The sequence below is a fragment of the Fringilla coelebs genome (assembly GCF_963513975.1).
Source record: "Fringilla coelebs genome assembly, chromosome: 7".
NCBI lineage: Eukaryota > Metazoa > Chordata > Aves > Passeriformes > Fringillidae > Fringilla > Fringilla coelebs.
Window position 1 is genome coordinate 20,038,676 of NC_140035.1, and position 17,335 is coordinate 20,056,010.

General features: G+C 37.5%; 1 protein-coding gene across 1 annotated transcript; it reads left to right on the top strand.

The window, feature by feature from the left end:
• The first annotated feature begins 4,464 nt into the window (after positions 1–4,464).
• CYBRD1 (cytochrome b reductase 1) lies at positions 4,465–16,594 on the top strand. Its single transcript, XM_084209353.1, has 4 exons — positions 4,465–4,673; positions 9,687–9,895; positions 12,294–12,448; positions 12,655–16,594. Exons 1-4 carry the CDS (start codon positions 4,487–4,489, stop codon positions 12,953–12,955), a joined length of 852 nt encoding a protein of 283 aa, XP_084065479.1. The 5' UTR covers positions 4,465–4,486; the 3' UTR covers positions 12,956–16,594.
• Positions 16,595–17,335: the final 741 nt, after the last annotated feature.

Genomic DNA, 17,335 nt, shown 5'->3' on the forward strand with positions numbered 1-17,335 from the left:
TCTCAGGAAGAAAAAAGGAAACATGGGAGGGAAAGCTAAAATTCACTGGAATTATTCCACAAAAGTGACTCAAGTACTCTGGCTTACTTGAGATGCTGCAAAAGAAGCAATGCATTCCACATGACAGGCTTGCAGGCTCTCCAGACAGTCCCCAGTAACAGCTGCTTGCCAGAAGACAGGCAGGAAAATTATTCTGTTAACGTGTTTACTTGGATGTTCCAAATTCAGACTCATACATTGGCAATTTTCCCTATTATCTTCTGTATCTGCAGTTAGTCTCAAGTTTGGATGTTGCCCGCCTCTAACATGCAATTTGCAGCATGGTTGCACACATTTCCATGCTCTGGGGCAATGGAACTCTAGGAAACACCTGAATGTTGACACCATGCTCTTCCTATTTTAGCCTTTTGTAATGCCACTGCCTAGCTTTGCTACTGCCTGAAAGCTGGCTTGATTTTATGGCTGTCTTAGAAACGTTTTGTGGACCAAAGCAGCATACTTCCAGCATTTCTACTTCAAGAGAATCACTTTTGATTTTCTACTTTACCATGACATCTCAATGACTGGAGAGAGGACAGAGAAGCAGAAATGGGATCCCAAAAATGCTAGCCCTTTATTTGTATTTGATAAATATAGCTGTTTAGAGATCCAGGTGGAATTTCCCAACCTAGAAATTTAAAAGGTAGGAAGGAGTGACTTCTCTTGGTAAGATTTGCTTTGAGGGTGAAAAGAGTGCACATCCTGTCTTTCTCTTGTCATTTGAGCACGTACTCACTGCCAAGGCTGGTGAGTGGTAGGGAAGCAAATAAGAAAGCACAAATAAAAACAGAAAGCATTAAAACTTTATAATCTTGCTTTGACAATTCCAACTACTGTCCCACAGTTCCACAACTTCAAGAAGCTTCTACAAAATAATTATTAGAAAAATACCCTACAACTCACAGAAGCAAAATGTTTATAGATTGAAGATCAAAAAAAAAGTTTTATTGCACAGGTAACAATGACTGGCCTATGATCAGAATAACGTTCTGGACAAAAGGTGCTCTGTGTGCCTTATTTTATCCCAGCAAAAGCTCCTTCTAGAGTGGAGAATAAGTAAAAATCATTTATTGGAAGAGCCTTGCTCCATAGTCACAATTTGCAATTTGCAAAGACAAATTAAAATTAATTTGACCTTTGCTATTGATGTTCTCAAATGGTTGTGTTGCTTAGGCATGGAACTCAGTACCAAAAAGAGTAAAAGGATCATCCTGGTTTGTTTGTGCCATTCAAACACTAATTACTTGAACTCCTTTGTCTGTATTATTCCTGGTAAGATAACTTCTATAGAGGTATTTCTAAAGCTTCCACAACAGTTATTTAGTTAACAGTCAGTTAAATTAGCTGCCAGAACAAAACTGACTGGACAATCTCAGCACTTTTGTTTGTTTATAAAATGAACAGCCACCGGGTTTCTGAAAAACTCATCCAAATGCTTTAAGGGATACTGTAACTTATCTGGAATATCCAGGTCTAAGGCTTAGATCTTAAATGACTTGTCCAGCATGGAAAAAAAAGATAAAGTTGTAGCTGGTAAAAGAGACTCTAATCTTATTCTAAGTACGGCTCTGACAAGTCAGTTATTGGTCACTTAAAATTAGAAACACTTTCTGTATTAAAAATTTACATCAGAAGCACAAAATAATGGCCTATGGTGACATGGTGTGTTGCTTAGATAAGCACTTATGTACACCTATGTTCAGGCTGCTGCTCTCAGAATGTATGAATGGTATAGCAATGATAACAGCAGTTGCCAAGTACCATACGTGTAATACTGGCAGGAATCCATTGCTACCTCTTAAAAATAATCCGTGAATCTTTGTGTGTTTCGTAGGTCTTTTGTTGTCTGTCTACTCTGAAGTTCTTCCAGGTCTGAAGTCACACTTATCCTACGTCTGACAATGCAGCAACCCAAAGAAAGAAGTGCATGTTAGATCATGTCCCAACAGAACTGCTAAGAGGGAATACACACTGACAGAGTTGATAATGTACTGGAAAGATACCATTGTCTCTAGGAAGCTCTGGAAAAGAGTAGAGATTAACTGCTGTAGAACCTATCCTCAGTAATGATTAACAAAACCAGGTATTTATTGCTTCCTTGCAAAGAGACTTGAAAACCCCATAGTTAGGGTAGTTTCATTTTTATGTGGGGGGTTATTTTCCAAACAGATTATGAAGTGTGTCATTCGGCCCTCAGCAGTCAACTGTAGCATGCTGAGTTCCCACCCCAAGTAAACATGAAATCCACTCAGCCATCGTAGCTGTGCTAAGGATTGCTTCTGATTCTGCGCCAGGCAGATATTTGGTGCAAATCTGATATTTGCACCAGGCAGGCAAGAAGAGGTGGAAGAACAGGAAATGTGGAGAAATACAGACCAGAGTTACTAATGGTGCTGCCTGAAATCTCTTCTGCATTACAGATGTTCCATAAAGAACATTTCCCTTTGTCTAAAAATTATTTTGCACTTTGTTCTGGTTTGGTTTATTTAACAATCTCTAAGCTTCAGAATTTCTTCAATTATATATATATTTTTTAATTGTTCTCATTACTTGGTAAAACTAGGCTTCGTATGTAGTTCAATGGAATTTTGTGTCTGATCTTGTTATTTGCTGCTTTAACAGGGTAAACCAGTTCCAGCTATAGGTATTCACTAAAGTCTTCTGAGAGATATAGTTTTAGCTTAAGTAAAATCCACTTGAGTAGAAGATTCCTAAATGGGACTGGTGGGATACTGGATGTAATCAATGCTTGTTGAAATCAGTGGGAACTGGAAGCATTTTGCAATTGGGAGATTTAGGTTCATAGGAGGCAAATTAAAGTAAACATTTATGTCAGTTTTTATGCTTTACAGAGACAAAAGTAAAATTTTTCTGACCATAATATTAAGATGACCTGTGTGCCTCATAAGCTAATGACAATCTGGCACCCTGGCAAGATTATGTATGAGTGCATTCATCAGAAGATTTAGGGCTTGGATCTTCTCTTAGATGCTGTGACTTGTGAAATTTAATAATGCAAGTGTTCTACTTGCCATTGTGAGTAGAATGAGCAACCAGTTAAATCCTAAGGACACGTCACACCAAATCCATGCAAACTAAAGCTAAACATCTTCATCCAAGTGCTGCTCAAGTCAAGCTTTTCTTTAAAACATCAGGGTATATTTTTAGGAGATTAAAGACAATAATTAAGAAATATATTAGCGTCCCACTCCAATCTGGCTTGGTCTTCATGTCTCTATGTAGATATTTCCAACACTTTAGTAAGTATGGTATTTGAATTGGCAGTATTCTATTCAAAAGTATTTTAAGTTTCATAAAACTATTTCCTTTCTTTCTCTAAGCCTCACTTTAAGTGTGAGATACCAGAGAGATCAAATGCTAGCCAGAGTACATAATATTTTTTTTCTCTCAATCAATTAACAAACTTCTAATTCATATGTAGTTCAACACTATATATATTTTAAAAGTAAGCTAATCAAATACCAGAAAATTAGTGTTGAATATATGTTTGGGCATATCCTCCTACCACATCTGACAGGCTTCAGAGCCAGCTGAATGTTCTACACCAAAACAAAAAGTAACTGCTAACTACATGATTTGACCAAACTGGTCTAATCTATCATGTCATATTTTTGGAAGGTCTATTGTCTCTTTTGCAATTCTGTTTTTTTTTCCTTCTGTTTTCCTCTCTAGCTTCCCTACAATGGGCCTTTCCATACCTATTGGAATTGCCTAGATTTTATGCATTCCCTTTCTTTGCTACTGGACATTTGATATATTTGTGCTATTCAACAAGAACAATGTCCACATCCTCTTGCATACTTAGGCCAGACCCCACATATGAAACTGGTTAGTATCTGCACTCTATTTGAAGCACTCAATGAATCCAGTGAGAAGGGGGCAATCATGATGGCAAGACTGTGGTCCAGGTAAGTACATCAGTGTCTTTAAGTACGCTTCTCCTCCTTTGTATTTTCTGTGTGCGCTGTCTCTTCTTCATAACAGCACTCCTACTTTATCTGTAAGGTGGTGGCTTATCTTTCCGGCGGCTCTGTGAACTCCCCAACCTCCACAACAGCCTCTCGGCACAAAACCCGTGACCACCCGCTCCCTTCCCTGGCTGCCGGGGGGAGCGCAGTCGGGCTGCCAACACGGCAGGGTACAGGCTGACACAGAAAATTCTTTTCTAAGGCGGAGTTCTGAATTGAATGCGACGGGACGCTCGGAGAGGGCAGGGTGGAGGGGCGCGGAGGATCGCGGAGTGCCGCCCTGCTCCCGCCCCTGCTGCGTCCGTCCCGTCCCGTCCTTTCCCGTGCTCGCCGGGCCCGACCCCGCTCACGATCCCGACCCCGCTCACGATCCCGACCCCGCTCACGATCCCGACCCCGCCCGGCCGTCGGCTCGCCCCTCCTTCGCGGCGCTCGCTGCCGCGCACGGGGCGCGAAAGATGGAGGACTATGGGCGATTCTTGGCGCTCCTCGCCTCTTCGCTGCTGGTCGGCTTCGTGTCTGTCATCCTCTCCCTCGTCTGGGTCTTCCACTACCGCGAGGGGCTGAGCTGGGACGGCAGCCCGAGGGAATTCAACTGGCACCCCGTCCTCATCATCACGGGCTTCGTTTTCATCCAGGGCATCGGTGCGTCGGGGGCCCGGGTCGGCACGGAGCGGGTCGGCGCGGAGCTGCGGGGGAGCCGGGCCCGCCTGGGGCCGGGGTGGCGCGGCCGGGGCCGCGCGGCGCGGGAGGCTCCGGGCGGAGCCGGCGGGGCAGCCCGCGGCCGGTAGCGGGTCACAGCGGGAGCGCAGCAGTCGGTCCGCAGTGTAGGGAAGCCAGCACTCCCGGGAAGGGACAAAGAGTCCCTTGAAATAAGCTAAAATTGCTACATATGGGCTTTGGCTTGTTTTGGGGTTTTTTTCCTGCAAGCACTTGTTTATCCTGGCCCGGGGATTGCCGTGTACTTTGAGTAATGGCTGCGAGGTGTGTTTTTCCTAGGCAGCTGGAATTTATGCAAGTTGAAAATCAAAATGCCAGAAATGTTGCCCTAGGAACGTTTCTCTTTTGGCTCTCTTCCATGTCCCAAGAAGAGAAAGGAAAGTTCAGTACCACAGAAGCTTGATCCAGGAGCAGGGTTTTTGCCAGAGAAAATGTAGCAGCACAAGCATTATTAAAATGCAAGCTGGACTTAGGATGAATTGTTTTGTAAAGCATATATCTTAAATGAATCATTTATTATGTTGCTTAAATAACATATAATCGTTAAGACACAGGGTTGCTTCTTCTTTTTTCTTTCTTTTTAAAAATTTCTTTATGAGTGTATGAACTGTGGATTTCATAGAGTTCCGTTGTGGACTAACATTTTCCCATTACACTTCCAGCCAGTGGCTGAAGGCTGTCTTGTTCTGGCTATGAAGAGAATGTTGTCATTTAAACATACACTGTAAATTTTTGGTTTTGAGTGGGAGTGGGACTGTTCTCAGCCTTCTTGTGGCTTCAAGCTGCAAGCCAGTATTGAGCAATAAACCACATTTTGAAGTTGTTTTACATAATATTGCTCAACAGGAAGTGTAATTTCAGGCTACAAATAAGCAATGAAAACCACCTGTTGACTTCATGAAGATCGATACTACTTAATATGCTCAACCTATTTTTTTTTAATATATATATAAGCATAGAACTTCTGAAGAAAATAGGGAGAGGCTTTCTGCAGCTTTTTCCTATGTATTTTCTATTTTTTTCCTCTGAAACTCAGTTTTTTCCCTGTGTCACAGAGAAAGGGTGTTGCCCCAAGCCCTGCTTTGGTAAGGATATACGTAAAGTAAATGGAAGTTTACCATAGCTAAGAAACCACACGCATACAAGGAATTCACTAATAATCCAGCATAATTTAGGGAGGAACTCCTATTACATAAAGTTGAAACTGAAGGGATATTGTAGTAAATCAGATGAAATATCAACAGATAGATAAGATACCACTGTGAATCTGATTCAAATTTGGCTGCCATTAAATTCAAAGCAATTTGGATGAGAGTGAGAAATCAGATACCTCTTTGGACACATACAAGAAAGATAAGTAGTTGAAAGAAGGAAGATGTAGCTTAAAAAAAAATTGGTTGAATTTGAGTAGAGGATTTAAAATAATAATTAAACCAATTGTTTCTTGAATTTATTAGTCTATACAAAGGATGGTAATGTTGTATTGTTGATCAGTAACTCTAGAACTTTGCCCTGTACATTTGTAAAAGGATAAATGTCCCATGCCATATAAAAATATTGCAAGGTAACTCTGCCCTGTGTGATGTGTTTTAAAATCAAAGTTCAAAAAAGGAGTAAGGTCTGAGTCAAAATGCTCAGTCCAGGGTACCTAGGCTGTCAAATTTCTTAATAGTACTAGAAATGTTCTGCCTTGAGAAAGCTCTTCACGAGGATGCTTTACCATGTCACCACCAAACATTCTAATTGAATGTTTTAACCCAGGCTGTTTAATTTTGACATGAAATTACATATCACATCTGAGTAAGTTTTTAAGAGCTTGTATTCATTGAAAGGTGACTCTTCCTTCTCTCCCCTTTGTTCCCCAGACTGTCTTCTTTCCTCCTGCAGATTAGAAAAGCACCAGTTATGAGAAAGGCAGGGAGAAGCACACAGAAGTGGTGGTGGAGAAATAAAACTGTATCTTTTCACAGTGATTAACAAATCTGCTGAAATTGCAATGTGTAAGTTCACACAAAGCCCTCACAGAAAGATGATTAAACCAAACTGCAATATCATGCATATGGCCTGGGCTGTGGCATGTTACACGGTAATGAATGTTAACAACTGGCCAAACCATTATTCAGTTATTCCTTGGTTTTCTATTGTAATGTTTACGGGAATCAACTTAGAAAATTCAAGGCCCAAACAGAGATCTGAGACTATGTGGACAAGTGACTAGAGAGTTTGATAGTGCTTCTAGAAGTTAAATCATCTAGATGACAACAAAAAAAATATTACATAAAAATTTTAGCCCAGACTTGACCCTCTGAGATCAAAGACTAAAAACTGAGATGAGGACCTATGCTCATTAAGTTTTCTTCATATAGAGTCCAGTACTCTGCTGCACCGTGACTAAATTATTGACAATACTGTGGTACATAAGGTAAGAAGGATTTATTTGGAATATCCTCATGGGATGTTGAAACTTGTTTGGGGCCTTTGGACTCATCTGCTTTACAAAATTAGAAGTCATTATCATTAGTACTAAGTTGGTTAATAATAGTCTAATGCAGGATATTATTGCCAGCTGACTGGGCATGAGCCAGTGTGTGCCCAGGTGGCCAAGAAGACCAGCAGAATCCTGTATCAGCAATAGTGTGGCCAGCAGGACCAGGGCAGTGACTGTTCCCCCTGTAGCCACTACTGGTGAGGCCACACCTCAAATCTTGTGTCCTGTTTTCGGCCCCTTACTACAAGACAGACATTGAGGTGCTGGAACAGGTCCAGAGAAGGGCAATGAAGCTGGTGAAGAGTCTGGAGCACAAGTCTGAAGAGAAGCAGCTGAGGGACCTGGGGGTGTTTAGCCTGGAGAAAAGGAGGCTTGGGAAGACCTTATTGTTCTCTACAACTGTCTGAAAGGAGGTTATAGCAAATGGGGATCGATTTCATCTCCCAAGTAACAAGTGACAGAACAAGAAAAAATGGCCTCCGGTTGCACCAGGGAAGGTTAAGATTGGATACTTGCAAAAATTTCTTCACTGAAATGGTGGTCAGGTATTGAAATGGCTGCCCAGAAAAGTGATGGAATCACTGTCCCTGGCAGTCCTCAAAAAACATATATGTCGTGCTCAGGACGTGGTTTATTGTCGATGTAGCAGTGATAGGTTAATGGTCAAACTCAATTTTCTGAGAGGTATTTTCTAACCTTAGCAACTCTAGGATTCTGTGATTCTAATATTATCATGTAACATCACTTTGGGGAACTGTTGGAGGTGATAAGCTTGGTGTGCAGAATCATATTTCTGTAATAGATTGCTTTAAGACAGTCAAATCATCTTATAAACAAGGTTTCTATCTTCCTGACTTTGTAGGATTTATTACTGTTGCTTTTTAAAGTAGAAAGCCAAAACCAACCTAAGTGGTGTATATATTTAAATATTCTAAGGAACCATTTCATTCCAGTTTTATATTTTCACACAGTATGTAAAAGCATACATTGATTTAAAATCTGATCACAGTATGGGAATTTGACTTGTAAACCGTTTTCTTTGTGAATTATTTAGTGTAGTACTGTATTTATTGAAATGCATCCAAGTTAAAAGAAAAATCTGAACAGAACTTGTGTGAACAGAAGTGTGAAAAGAAATTGTCATTTATTACTACTATTCATCAGAACATGTAGAGATAATATTCTATTTATTTTCCATAATCTATGCTTTTTGCTTAAAATGCAAGGGTTATGGAGAAGTAATGAATGAGTAGGGCACATGAGAATCACTTAGATAATAATTTTCTATTTCTTAATATTTGGAACAGGATTGTTTAAAAAAACCTACATAAATTATTATTCCTTTGTTTGTAGCTAATTATATATAAAATTTTCACTGTAATTTCATAGGCAGAAGCCTTAAATTAGATGTGATGAATCACTGAGTGGAGCTCAGACTTTTGTTCAGGCAAGACATTAGTCTTTATTAGTCATATTATCAGTTGTCCTCATAAATATTTGCCCCCCATTAGTTGAATATACTTACGTGCTGTCATACATCCAGAATTACTATCTAGTTTGTAATCAGATGTACCTGGAGCTTCAGTGATGTAATCTGCCCCGTTTGTGTCCCCTGTGGAAAGCATTTGAATCATATGACAGACAGGGGACAGTTGTGGCAGATAGGGGCAGTGGGGATCTTTGAGAAAACTCAGCAAGAAGCAGCTCAAGGTTAAGTTATTTTTATGGACCATCTGGAGTTAGAGCAATGGAAATTATCGTTTTGTTCAGACTGGAACAAACACTGTCTGCTGGAGTTATTAATTCAAGTATAGGCAAAACTTCCCTACATTCATCTAACAGTGGTGGAAGACTTGTATTTGTTAAAAGCTTTTGTCTCAAAGTCAGATTATGATTCCCTTATGCTGAAGAGCATTTTCCCATTCAAAGTAGTGTTATTGATATCAATGTAATAGACAGTCATATAAGTATCTATGCAATTAGAGAATGGCATTATCCAAAGTTGCAAAGAGAATAAATAGTATAAAATAATCCTACATGCTTTCTCAACAAGTGATCTTCTCAATATAAGAATCGGGCTAAATTGCTCAATCTGACTAGTAGCGGAAAAATCAAAATCCTATGCCAAATCCCTGTTAAATCAATTTAATGACTGAGGAAAAGATGACACCAAGTCATTTACTGGGATTTTTTTGGAAACACACTGAAGTTTCTGGGATTTTTTATAATTGAGAAGAAATCCCTAAAAGACTATATTTAAGCTTCAGTTGTATTTTCAGTGTATGCTATGCTAAGTGTTTGAGAAAAAAACTTCTAATAGACTTTTTACACGACTTAAGGTTGGATTTCACTGTAATTTACAATGTACCTATGTGAATTATGCGTAATTATTAACATCTAAAAGAAATTATTCTATAAGGCCTAAAATCTTGTTTCTCTTCTTTCTTCAGCTATTATTGTGTACAGATTGCCCTGGACCTGGAAGTGCAGCAAACTCCTAATGAAGTTCATACACGCTGGATTAAATACTATAGCTATGATTCTTGCAATCGTTTCTATGGTAGCCGCGTTTGATTTCCACAATGCCTCGAACATTCCTAACATGTACAGTCTGCACAGCTGGATTGGGCTGACTGCTGTTATATTTTATTCTCTCCAGGTCAGAATCTAACTGTATTTACAAACAGGTTGTAAATTTGAAGAATGTTTTTAGTAATTCAGGCACTACAGGCTTTGGCTAGTACATTGTAACTGCTGGGATAGCCATTTTACACTCTGATTTGGCAAATTATTATGTAAATGTACAAATACTGGATCATTGGCTTTGAAGAAAAATGCATTTTTAAAGCTATTTTGCTTATTTGCTGGCATAATGGCCATTAACCTACAATACAGTTACACAGTAGCGTGTTTCTAAGCCCTACTAACTCCTGAACGAACAGCAAGTTACTTGGTTTGTTGGCAGCGTATTGAAATACAGAGAATTTATAAAGGAAGTCTCAAATGAAGTAACAGCTTTTGTTTTGGTTTGGTTTTCAGCTGTCATAAATTTAAGTAGTCACTTCTTGGCCTTAAGACTTTTCTAATCAGCAAAACAAGTGCATCAGGGAGCAGTAGAGATGTAAAGGATCTGACACCTGAATGAGCTAGTACTGGCTAACCAGTTTTCCTGAATCAGCAGAACTTTGATTTTGTGGGCATGCTTTTAACTGCTCCTCTTGGCAGAGAATTAGCATTATTGTAATGTAAAATGAGCTAACTTGATGTGTTTTGCATTTGGCAAAGGAGAGAAACCATGCCCTGAAATTTACAGAACACATACAGATGCTTCTGCATATATGTTCTGAACTCCCTATGCTGTGTTATTGCACTATGAAAATTTATTTTGTTCCTTCAAATATTTTTTTCCCACAACACTAAAAAGAAAAAAAAGACTTAATTATCTATGATCAAGCACAGAAAAGCCTCAGCTAAGGGATTTGGGTTCTGGACTTTATTCTTCACTGCTTCATTCTTCAAGAGGTACAGGAAGCAGTGTTGAAATAGTGTTTTTAACATTTTTAAAAAAAGAAAGCATATTGCAGCATTGTCGAGTATGTACTCTACAGCTGAACAAATAAATAAGAATGAATATAAATTAATAAGAAAAAACAATGTTAAAATTAAGTTTGTCCTAATAATGCAGCTATTTCAAGGAAGTCTGTGCTGCCACTACACTGAGTATCAGTATTTTTTCTAATGGTTAAATGAAGAATTGTGACTAAGATCTTAGTTCTACTTTTCATTTTGCTACTATAAACATGATCAATGGCACATCAAAAGATCCTTGGTGTTCCTTCCTCCAATCTGGGATGTAAGTCTCCAGTCAGAGACTGATGTTTGTTAAGCAACTGAGCACTATAAAGAATAGTCAAAAAGCAGCATCTTTGTTGACAAAGAAGACACTTGGCACTTACCAGAAGGGGCATGTCAGTCCTATGCTCACATAATACTCTGCCTGCAATATTGTAACTATATTGTAATTAAGCCAAATGTAGGTTAATACAATATAGCACACTGACATAAATTTAGGAATAGGGCAAAAATGTAGAAAAATAAAAAGCAACAAACCCAAAGTAATTCTGGAAAAGTAATTTGAGGGCTGGAAAAGCTATTTTCCATTGCAAGACTTTAAAAATTCCAGCTGTTTAGCAGATCTAAGATTAAGAGATGATTTGATTATGGTGTACTAAAAAGCTTCCCAGGGAGAAAATATCAGGCTCTCTAATCCATTATGGAAAGATAAAACAAGGACTGAGTTAAACCAGGATGAAATACAAATTCACGCACTGTGTCTAATTTGGCAGCAGGGGTGAGTAACAGTAAAACAAACAAAAGAAGGGCTGCAACCTCAGCATGACTGGGCAAGCCTGTGGATGCAACCATGGGACATGATAGGTTATTTTCCATCACAAAATTAGTGCTAATAGGAGGACGAATGTCCCCTGAATAACTTGATGCCACCCATACATGTCTTCACTCTGTAAATGCCATGTGATCAATATATTGAGAGACCATTCACCTTCTAAAGAGAAGCACTTAAATTTAACTGAAATTCTAACAGGAGAAAATTATTTAATCCATTCAAGTCAGAAGGTTAGACTGTCTTCTGATGTTCCTTTATGTGCAAATCTGCAACAGGACCAGACAACAGGAAGGACTTGACAAGACTGTAAAAGTGTGGCTCCTCACACCTTTACTATATTAGTGATTTAGTGACTCTGAAAATTTGTGTTTCCAGTACTTAGTTTGGTTGGAGTTTTAGCATTGTCAGTAAGTTTGGACACTGATATTATGTAGGATGATTTATAAAATATTTAATGTCTGCTTCCCAAGTGCTAATCCAGAATTTTGCTTTGGTTTTGATAGGAAACACATTCAAAAATAGAAATGCCAATTATTTTCAAATTTTTACCTGAAGACATCTCAGAATGGAATTTTATTATTATTTTTGTTAAGCTTGAGGCATGCAGCTTGTTTTCCATCTAGCCCTGACTATGAATCTGTTTTGGTTGTAGCTGTTCTTTGGTTTTGCTGTCTTTCTGCTCCCGTTTGCTCCGGTTCATCTCCGCGCAGCTCTCATGCCAATACACGTTTATTCGGGTCTTACCATCTTTGCAACAGTGATTGCAACAGCTCTCATGGGAATCACAGAAAAGCTTATATTTGCATTGTAAGTACTTGTTTCCATTTGTTTATTAAGGTTATTCATTGCAAATATACTTCCATTTGCCCAGAATAATAAGCATCCAGTACTGAGACAGTGTTTTGTTTTGTTTGTATTAAAAGACCTACCCAGCAGGAGACTGCTGTTTTTAAACCAGGATTGTCTTTAAAACAATCTTTTTTGACCTCTTCTTTCTTTTTCCCCTTTCAAAGGAAAAATCCTGCATACAGTTCATCCCCACCAGAAGCAACTTTGGTCAACTGTCTTGGTCTTTTGCTTGTCATATTTGGTTCGCTTATTTTGTGGATGGCAAGCAGGCCCCACTGGAAGCGGCCCCCAGCAGAGAATGCTAAAATTCTGAGGCCCATTGGAGCAACTCCTGAAGGCACAGAAGTAGAATCCACAATGACAAACAGTAGTAATGCAGATAAATCTGATCTAAGGAGCAATACTGAAGCAGCCAGAAAACAAAACATCAAATTTGATGAAGCAGGACAAAGATCAACTATGTAAAGAAAATACATAAAATAAAAGTACTATTATACCTCCAAATTCCCCCTGGTGAGGGTCCTTCTAATGTAATTCTATTGATATGGAAATTAAGCTTGGGGTTCATTTTTAGTATGGCTTGCTGAAAGATACTCAAGTTTTCTGCATATGGATTTAAATTTCTGTAAGTCCCAAGCATATTTTATTGGTCCATGACTAGTCCATGCCTTGTTTAAAAAAAGAAGAGCATTAATGACATCACATAATGGGAAAATCACACTATTGGAAACTGTCTTCCATATCACTTCTTAATTTAATGCTTATATCTTTTATAGTCATGAAAAATTTAACAAAATTCGGACTAAATTTTGCTCTTGAGTGCTTTAGCAGGTTATGAATCAGCCATGAAGTATACCATACAGAATAATTTAATTTGTTACACATAAATTTCCTGGTAATGTTCACTTTTTTAAAGCTCTTATTTCTCTAGCTGATTAACCCCCTCACTGGCTGCTATATTCTATGGGATTTGAGGTCATTCCGCACTTTACAGAGCTGCTTCATAAAAATGTTTATTCTAAAATTTTATGTAAAAAAAAGAAAAGTTTGCTAGACATCTTCATAAAATGTTATATTTCCTTTAGAAACTTCTGGGGGTTTTTGATCTTGTTTTTTTAAAATCCGAATGTATCCGTTGACCTTTCAACAAATTCTACCAAATATACTGTAATACAGATGATATTTGGCTTTGAATTATGTGCAATTATTAGTGTAATCTAAGAAATGTTAAAGACATCCAAATGCAGAATTTGTCTTATTTGAAAAACTATAGAAACACACTTAGAAAAATGTATCACTTAAACTAAATCTTCCTTTTATCCCAGAAGGCAGCATTTTAGTATCTTTATTTGATTGCACAGTTCTATTGATTTATGGTACTAGAGTAGAAATTAGGAGGTTAGAAACCAGAAAAATGTGCTATCAGTCTCACAGAAAAAAAATTAGCTTCAAGTGAGAAATACTTTCTCCGAGACACAGGTGAGCTTTGCTCTTTTCATAAAACGCTACCTGTTAACTGAAAGCCAGTTTGGGTATCTCTACACTGACATCAGAAGCATTATTATCATAGGCATGAAGACATGCTTTACTCTGTAAGCAATCTATACAAACTCTATGACTTTTTAATTTGAAATTACAGTTTTAAAAAATGCAATTTTCTCTAAATAATGAAGAGTCCCTACTGGCACTTTTATAGCTCTTTCTAGTAATTGAAGTATTAATGCATTATGCTCATTCATTAATTTCACAGATAGAAACTATATTTATACTTTTACTATTATGGAAGAATAATTATAGTAGATTATTTGGACTGCACATGTCCAAAATGATGAGCCATTATATTATCTCTTGTAAAAGCTGCAGAGCCCACTACAAATACAAATTTACCACTGTTCATGTGGTAAATAGTTGCAGACAGCAACTATTGTTGCAGATAGTTGCAGACAGCAAATAATTTCCTATTTTTTAAATACTACATAAATTTTTATTTACTTCAGCTTTTAAAAACATTTTAATACATTACCCTTTAACAAATGTGCCATTTTTGTAGTTCACTTTTTGTTAGTACAAACTATTTTGGACATTGGAGTTATTTTGGGTCTTCTCTGACAAGATGTACCTCAGTTCCTGTTATTTGATTTGTAATAATAATATTTTATTATTTGGTGAATGCAGTATAGAAAGCTAGCATAATAAAATATTTTATAACTTTTCTTCTGTAGAATTTGTTACTCAAGGATTACATCACAGAGTTCTATGGTTTCACTTAATAGGTTTGTGGGTGACTGGGACCAACCTCACATTGGTGTATTTTTCCACTGTAGAAAATACCGGCTTTTAATGTACAATTCAGGTATGACAGAAGGAACACTAACCTAAACTGCTAAACTAATGTGTGAGCACTTCTCCAGTCCCACTATATGCAGTGAATCAAACAGTGAAGCATGACAGAGGAAGTGAATAAACGAGCTCACTTGCAGTATTTTATTATGCAGCTTTCTGTCCTGCATTCACACAGGCAACAGCAATTTAAATTGTTATATTGGCCTGTTACTGTGTCTCATCCACCTGTGAAAATGAGCTCACTCAATCCTTGCATAGTACTAGGTCCCATAATAAAAGCATATGTTTGTATGGAAGGTAGTGAGTTGCCTAGGGACTGTTCTGGAAGAAATAACTGTACAGTGTACTGGAAAACACAGAATATTTGACTTCTTTTGTTACAGCACTGAGTTGAATGTATTGAAATGAATAGTTGTTAGGTGGTTGGTTCTATATGCTGTTAAATAACCAGCATGCCTTCTGGTTTCCATTGTATTCCATGTGGTGTTCAAGGGGAATGCTACTTGAAAAAAGAATGGTGCCATTTCTTTACTTCTCTATTCTCACGAAGTGCAAGGTACAAGTAACACCAAGGTTGTGGGTTCAAACCCCATATGGGCCATTTGCTTAAGGGCTGGACTCGATGATCCTTCTGAGTCCCTTCCATTGTGACCATTCTGTGATATAAAACTAACTGAAAATCAAGGATTAGCAACCTTTTGGGGGGAGCCCCCCAGAACATAATCTTGGTTTTCAACTTAGAGGTTAAATATGATAGTAGAAAGTCAGTGGAAGCTGGAAGATTCCATTTGGGGAATTGATAATCAGTGATATCTCATGTGCATTCTGGCTGCTGATCTTCGGAAGGTCCCCATGAGATGTAGTAGCTGTGATCTCCTAAACCTTGATCAACCTTGGTGTGTGCAATTTAGAACAGACAAAACATACTATAGACTTCTGGCTTAATTCTAATTGATTTAAAAGGCCTCTGAGTATCCTTGCAAAAAATGAGGTTAGTTCAATGCTAACTAAAAATGCATAGGTACTATGTATAGGAACTACTCTTTGGAGAATAATAGTCCTAAACCTGCTCCTCAAAGGGGCCTTCCACTAACTTTCCTTTCATGCAAATTTTCTTATTTTTCTTACTTGTATTTATGAGTTATATAAATACAGTAGCAACATAGGAAAGAAAATGTATTTCAGAGATACAAATGGAAGGTAGAACTCCAGCTTTTTCATGGGTCTTTTTCTGCATGTTTGGAAACCATCTACATGGTTGTTTTTACAGGAGCATGATTTTAGAGCTTACATTCCAGGTTTGGATTCCTTTTAAAAAACAGGAAGTTACAAAACCTAACATTGAAAGTGCTATCTTTTTTAATTGCCTAGGAAAAAAAAATACTATAATTTTTTCCAACATTAAGGAACTGAGAAATGATGGTGCAAATTAGATTCTAAAACTGAATGTAATTACATGTATCCATCTTACTACATGTAGCCAAGAATATTGCATATGATAATGTAAATATGGATTACTTGTTTACATAGATATTTTATCGAGTGACTAAGAGATATCGCCAAATATTTTCTATTTCAGAAGTCTCTTTCTGTTCTTTTATTTCAGAACATTCCTTCCTCTGTTTTTAACTGTCCACAAGAACCAAAAAAATTATTTTATTATCCAAAGTACTTATTTGTAGATGAGAGCAAATATTTAATTATAATGTCTGTTTTCTTTATTCTTTTTTATATATTAATAAAAGTGATTTTTTGAGCTTGTGATACTACTGAGTACAAATTTTTATTATGGTACTAAAATACAACTTTCTAAATTTGGATAAAGATCAAATTATTGGTAAATTACTTTTTGAAAACAGGAGGATGGTTGTACAAAGTTTCTTACATATGTCTTAATTTCAACTATTTATGGTGATCTTTATGATGAAATTTATGTACTCTGTAGTCTTAGGAACATAGTCAGTATTTAACAGAAAGGGAAAGAATTCAGTGTTCAAACAATTAGTATTTCACCTTCTGATCATAACAGAAGTTCCTCACAGCAGTTGTTAGAGGAAGGTAAAAAACCAAAACTATCCTGTCATGAGAATGCGATGGGGAAGATCAGGAATTCTGATATATAATGGTAACAATGCACTGTAAGACTGAAACACCCTCAGGTAAGTAACAGCCAGACTAAGCACAGACCCCATGGAATCTTACCCAATTCAACATCCGCATATGAAGTTACTCATAAATAGGATAATGATCATTAAATGCTGTAAAAGTAAAATCATCTGTATGAACATATTGGTAACAAATAAGAATTACTGTATTCTTGAGTTTAATAAGTTTAATCGGAAATTCTGCTGAAAGCATAGAGCATAAATTATTTGTGAATACCATAAGCTGTTGGCTAAAATTTTCCAACGTCTTTATCATCATGGATTAAAAAACCCATACTATTACAAACATCAACATAGCAGAAAACCTGTTGTGTTCAAACCTGAAAATTCCCTGTTG

Bases quoted from the DNA above. Each gene is read 5' to 3' on its own strand.
- CYBRD1 (XM_084209353.1), top strand. From the start codon at position 4,487: ATGGAGGACTATGGGCGATTCTTGGCGCTCCTCGCCTCTTCGCTGCTG. The intron at 4,674-9,686 runs GTGCGTCGGGGG...TTCTTTCTTCAG, and splicing joins CGTTTTCATCCAGGGCATCG to CTATTATTGTGTACAGATTG. The intron at 9,896-12,293 runs GTCAGAATCTAA...TTTTGGTTGTAG, and splicing joins TTATATTTTATTCTCTCCAG to CTGTTCTTTGGTTTTGCTGT.